This window comes from Corvus moneduloides, chromosome 19, assembly GCF_009650955.1.
Source record: "Corvus moneduloides isolate bCorMon1 chromosome 19, bCorMon1.pri, whole genome shotgun sequence".
Classification (NCBI taxonomy): Eukaryota; Metazoa; Chordata; class Aves; order Passeriformes; family Corvidae; genus Corvus; species Corvus moneduloides.
The window spans coordinates 78,386-84,962 of NC_045494.1; the positions used below are offsets into that span (position 1 = coordinate 78,386).

Consider the following 6,577-nt stretch of genomic DNA (forward strand, 5'->3'; position numbering starts at 1 on the left):
ATTCTACATTGCCTAATACACATTTGTGTGGATGCAATTTAATACTAGCACAAGATCTCTCCAGTCCTTTACACCATACCTTCATACCTTCTGAAGTCTTAACTTAGCTTTAAACAGATAGCTGAATCACTTTAGGACTTGTAATTCTGCTGAGGTCTTCTAGGCTCCAAATAGCTACAAAATATTTCATTTAGAATTTTCAAAAAATTTCAAAAAAAACTTATCTTTGTATAGGAGGAAGAATGTAATTGTAACTCTGCTCATTGTCTAATAAATGGGCAAACTGTCCCTAATCTACTCCTATGAGTATTTTGCATGTTTTACGTATCTATCTATATATATACATACGTAAATACATATGTACAAGCACATGTATACTTGTTCATATAGTCTCTCTGTGTTACTGGCATTTATACACATTTCTTCTCCTTGCATCAGGAAAATAAGGGCCTAAGATCCATTACATGATCAATCATACCATATTTTAACCATAAATCCTATAGCACACAATTTATAGAATGTATGAAGATCCAAAAGGCTTTAAAAATGTTGCTAGCCTGCAGGGTAAAAGACCATTCACTACTTTCAGAGAAATAATCTCTGAAAACTGTCTTTCAGATTTTTGATTGTTTACTTTCCAGGCTTCTTATATATTCATATATATATATGAACTGTGTGTCTAAAGAAATTACATTTGTTTCAATAGCGTATGATGCAGGAGTAGACCATAATGTTTGGATGCTTGGCAATTCAGTTGCATAATTACTTACACTCCCTTCCTTTTCCTCTTCCCTTTTTTCAAATCACAAAATTTTAATCAGGTGAAGGTTGAACGAAGATTCATCTGGGTAGATGTTGCGTGAAACTGTTCCATCTGTGACCCTGGGCAGTTAATGGCTCCTTAGCAATGCTTTATGTCTTTGACCCATATGCATCCTCAAAATATATGGAAGAGCACATCTCGCAGACTGCTCTTAAGGGCATCTCAGTGGTATTGAGATTAAAGAGATACAGTACCAAAATAACTGGAGGAATTTTAAATCAATTCCTTGCTTCTAAATATACAAAATATATATATGTATTTATATTTGTCAATCTATTTAAATATTTACAATAAGCAGAGTTAAATTAATAAGGAGCCTGGCTGGACAGTGCTGGGAATCTAAGGACTAGCTGCTTGTGAGGTTTGGTTTTGGTTGGTTTTGGTTTTTCAACACATTGGGGAGGAAGGGAAGAGTTCTATAAAACAGGAGGTCAGTGTGAAGGCCTTTGTGGCCATGTTGGATAGGAACAGTTGGGTACATGCTTCAGCACAGTCTAGTATAGTGGCCAGCAGCCTAGGGATCTGGCATGGAGGTTTCCTTCCCATCAGTATAACAAATCTCTTTCCAAGAAGATAAAGGCAGCTAAATAGAAAGAGGACTGGAGGGCTGGCACACACTTGGGTGTTACCCTTGAATGGGACAGAATGGGAGCAAGGAGCTTAACTGGCTCTAGAACTCTGAAGTACTCTCAAGCCTGCCAATTTTGATGTTGCTAAGAGAGCTGCATTGGGAGTTTCTCACCTTTGCATTGATGCTTCTTGTGATTAATGAAAACAGTAAAAGATTTTATACTGCTCATGTGGCTTTTTAAGCTGCTTAGCGAATTAAATTCTAACCCTTTTTTTTCTCACAGTCAATAAAGGAGTCCTGTAATTTGACCACTCTCATTCCGTAAGCAGCTCGTGCTGTCATAAAGACTGCAATCCATTGGTAGGTCTGTGCTGAAAACAGCGCAAGAGCACTGGCAGTCCCAGTCAGAGTAATTGAGTTGAAGAAAATAACTTGTATAGGCAAATGCAGCCTTTCTGTGAACACTAGTTTTACTTACGAGATTATTTATGGTTTCTTGTTGAAACGTGTCTCCTTGTCTTCCTAACTTCCTCTTCTGTCTCGAAACATGTAAAATTGTAACATAAAACTTCCTGTTTCCAGCTTAACTGTAGAAGTATTATGTATGGAAAATGAAACCTAGTCTGGAAAGTCAGTATGATACGCACAAATGACATTCTGACACATATAAAGCAGTCTAGACAATTTGCAGAATGTACAGAAACTTAAAATTGTGCCAAAACCTGAGGTCAAAGGAATAATCACTTAGTTCTGTGATAACAGCGTATAGCATTATCTAGCAAAGAAATCCAGTGATCAAAACACACAGTAAGACAAAAGTGGCTGTTTGAGAATCTGAATTCACCTTTGGAAAGGTTTCTAGTTTTTGCTTTTTGAAACAACAGGGACCTCCAGTCTGAAAGCTGTATCAGGCCTTCATGTATCATCTGAAGCAGCCTCCAAGGATATAATAAATTACTCTGTGGATTCCATTTTTCTCTTGCCTTCTGGAGCTACCAGTGTTGTGTTTCAAGTACCGATTTAGTCTTTAGCAAACTGGAGCTAAGTTCAGTGAGTAAGTTTTTACAGCTGGGAAATGTCATTCACTACAATCGCTGCCACTAAATTAATACAAGATTTTAAAATAACGCACTACATAGGATATAAAAACAAACAGTTTATTCTGTGAAGCATCCATTTCTTTTAAAAGTTACGATTCTAACTTTCCAATTTCTGTGCAAGGTTGTCCTAACAATGCAAAATCATTTTAAAGAAACTACAAATATGGAAGCCGGTATCTGAGATATTTCGTTAGAGAATGGTTCATGGTTTTGGCACTTTGTTTCTGTTAAAAATGGTAAAGTATGAAACAATGATGTTAATTTAAAGGGGATACAGGGTTTTAAGGGATTAGGGTCTTTTAGTTTTCAGTTATTAAGCGGAACAATTTTGGCACTTGAAAGCCAATATTGCTTTGCTACTACTAAGAAAACTGTTACAGTTAGTCTGCTTTAAAGATTGTGACTGCAGTTACAAAACCTAGACAGTCTTTTATAAGCAGATCTGAGAGGTGGGCTGCAGTTAGCATGGTTTTGTATTAAAAAAAACTACATTTCTGGAGTGGTTTTGGGTGAAAAAAGAAATAGAATGCCTTCCTTTTGCCTTCCTTTTCTATTCAGTACCATGCTGTCATAAATATGATGAACAGTTCCATCATGTTTCCTCAACCAGCACTTTGAATGGCACTTCGAACTTCCATAGATTATGCAAAAGGCAGGGAAGTGAGATAAGTGGGGAAGAAAAAAAATCAAAACCAAACATGTTAAAACCTTCCTGTGATGCTAACATTGCATTTTATGGATGACTCATGTTTCCTCCCTAAGTCTACCCACTCTATAGGTCATCTGGAAACTTGCACCATTTCTTTTATAAGCAAAAGGGACACTTCTTCAGAATATTCTAATAAACCTAATAATCATCTTCTCCTTGTTCTACTAAACCTAATCATCTTCTCCATATTAGTTGTAATATTTTTCAGTGCTCTAGGAAAATTTTACTGAAAACAGCATGTGGAATTGTGGGCTAATTTTGTTTGCTTACGGTTTGTCAGGATCCATTCTGCTCATTTTTTTTCTTTTAGTACCACCTCAGAATACCACTTGTGTGATCTGCTGAGGACACTATCTGTAATGTGCCTTTCCAAAAACAGGCTTTCCAGATGATAATTGCAAAGGTTACAGGTTTAGGCAGAAATGCATTTACATAAATCAAAGTTACAGATATTATCAAAATTAAGTTAGGGCTGAGCCAATTGCTCTAAAAAGTCTAAAAAGGTAAGAAATTCAAAAACCTAATGGAGACCTTTAAGTTCCTGAGATTTTTATCCATCTCAAGCTCTTTTCCCTTCACTGAGAACACAGGGAAATTATATTTAGCCACACAACACAGCGATTTCATCAATAGTCTGAGAACATACATATAATTCCACTTTTCTTAGAATATACGTTTCCTATAGCTTCCAAGTGAGCAGTTTCTGGTGATGCATAGCAAGAGCCTACTTGTGTTCATAAAAGCTTTTTAGTTCACATAAAATGTATAACCACAATGCTCCACCTATTACTGATAAAGCTAATTTTCCAGTAAGATGTTGTCTAGCTAATCAGCTTCCAAAGAAACTTGATGAGCTGACTAGCCCCCGGTTACTAAAGCTGATGGCCCAGCCCTAAACTATTTCTGTTTCTAAAATAAATAGCATTGAAAATCTTTCTTTTCTAAACACTTTGCGGTTCCTTGTCATGCTCACACGCATGTTTCTGGGTTAGTTACAACTTCACCATTTTTTTCAGGCTCATCTTTCAGAAACTGCTCCACTTCAATAGAGTCCACCTTGGCATCTTCAGGAGATTTGTTTTCAGATTTGTTTAATTCCTCTCTTTCTGCTGCTTCTTCTTTTGTATGTGGTTCTTCTGATTTTTTCTGAATGCAGAAGAAATTTCCCAAGGCCAATACAAGGGCTGAGGTGGTAACTTCAATTCCAGCAATAATGAAAACAAACATGTACCTCCCCGTTGCATCCAGGAGTTTTCCTGAAAAAGGCAACATTCCAGGTAATTAAAAAAAAGTGATTATGTTGCAGTGAATATTTTTCTGCTTTTTAAAAATATTTTGACTCTCCTGTCTAGAATCACCGTGATTATCTAACCAAGTTTTTTGAAATAGAATTTTAACAAGTTTGTAACAAAATATTTGTCAGTTATTTCAGTTCAGTTTAACAGTCACTGACTTTACATGACATCCCGAAACACGTATTCCCCTTGCACACACAGAGGCATGCAGTTCATCTGAAATAAAATCAGCCTCGCCCTCAGATGCAAGACATCAAACAAGCGCTTTGTGTTTCAGATAAAAATGTGTGCATCCATGGCTGGGATCTGTATCATCTGTATCATGATCTGGTCATCATTATCCTCTTGCTCCCAATCTCGTTTACCTTTCTACATGGGCAGTGCACTGTCTGCTTTAAATGCAAATATTATTCAATAGTCAGAGTAATAGTCTGGAGTAATTGACTGATTCTGACACTGGTAAGGGTGAATTTTCAAGGGACTTGGTGGATGGAAAGAACAAGTGGGAGGATATGAAGGAAGTGCCTCTCCGAACCTGAAGATCAGAGTGCATAGTACTGGTTTTCCCATGAAGGAGGTTCTGTCACAGTAAAAATACTTGATGTTTTTAGTGTCTGGTATAAACAGTAGACATTTCATGGCAGTGACCTGGTGGGTTTTGGGAGGGAAAGTGTGTTTCAGTTCAGGGTCTGTAAAATGTATGTTCTTTGATTGGTAATTAATTTGCACTTTTGACTTCAAATTAATGAATTTGACTATTTTGTCATGTCCCCTTATTCTTGGGTTGTGAGACGTGCAATAGAAGCACTCTACCTTCCTTAAATCACTCCAGTTTTATAGTCCTCCTTGTAAGTTTTTTTTTTTTTCTTCCTTCAGATGTTTTCTTTCCTCCTCCAAGTCTACCATATTGAGAATGTATCCTAGTATTTCCCAAAGAAACTTGACAGGTTTCATGTTCTGAATCCCAGTCAGCTATCTACCAATAAGAAGTTCAGTGCAGGCCTTCAGAGGAGAAATAGCATCTCCAGATGGCAATTTAACCAATCCTGAAATAGATCCAAGAGGGAAAAGGTTCATTCCACCCCTTCTCGGATATTTCAGAGTGTAACTGCAGAAAGCCTTTGAAGCATGTGCAGCACTAGCAACAATCTGCATTTCTCGAGTGACTCACATCTTTTCTTCTGCTCCCTTACGTTTTGTGTAAATGGATGCAATGCACACAATTTTAAATTCTGAACTAAATGGCATACTTGCCTGCTGATGGTGGACCAATCAGAACAGCCATAGCTTCTGCCAGGAGCACTAAACCGATAGCACTGGAAAACTTCTGCGTACCAACAATAGCCATGAGAACTTCAAACTGAAGAGCACCTACCATTCCATAAGAAATGCCAAAGAAAATACAAAAGACCACCAGTCCACCATAATCAACAGACATAGAACCCATAAGATCTGTAAAGCCATTAAAAATCATAGCAAAACTGAAGAGGTAGACACAGCGTGGTCTAACCCATTTAAGACCAGCTACCATTCCACAGATTGGCCGAGCAAAGATATCAATGAATCCCAGAATAGTCAGAAGAAAAGCTGCTTTGGTGTCTTGAGACCCTAAATCCTTGGCATAACTCACAACAAAAACCGGGGGAACAAAGAGGCCAAGCACCATGATAGATGCTGCTAGAGCATAGATTACGAAACCACCGTCTTTAAACACACTGAAATCCAGAAGTTTTTTCTTTACTTTCTTCTCAGCTGGCTCTTTGGTAGCTTCAGACTTTTTGGGTGGCTCCAAAGGTCTCATTAATGCTCCGCATACACAGCAGTTGAGCAGCATCCCACCCAGGATAAGAAATCCTCCTCTCCAACCGTACTCATGTTGTAGTATCTGCCCCAACGGTGAGAGAGCACAAAGAAACACTGGACTCCCAGCAGCAGATAGCCCATTGGCTAAGGGCCGGCGTTTGTCAAAGTAACGGTTTAACATGATGAGTGAAGGCTGAAAGTTTAGTGCCAAACCCAAACCTGTAGCAGAAGGTATGTAAAAATTAATACTGGCCTACAGTATCACTGTTAAAGATA

At 37.9% G+C, this 6,577-nt stretch overlaps 1 protein-coding gene across 2 annotated transcripts in view; it reads right to left on the minus strand.

Annotated features, from left to right (window-relative positions):
* Positions 1–2,530: 2,530 nt before the first annotated feature.
* SLC16A3 (solute carrier family 16 member 3) overlaps positions 2,531–6,577 on the minus strand; it is a 13,359-nt gene continuing 9,312 nt past the window's right edge. For both annotated transcript variants that reach the window (XM_032128671.1, XM_032128672.1), the window contains exons 4-5: positions 5,753–6,520; positions 2,531–4,459 (exon numbers count right to left, since the gene is read on the minus strand). In XM_032128671.1, coding sequence (XP_031984562.1) covers positions 4,173–4,459; positions 5,753–6,520 — 1,055 coding nt within the window. In that variant the 3' untranslated portion in view covers positions 2,531–4,172. The remainder of the gene's footprint in view (positions 4,460–5,752; positions 6,521–6,577) is intronic.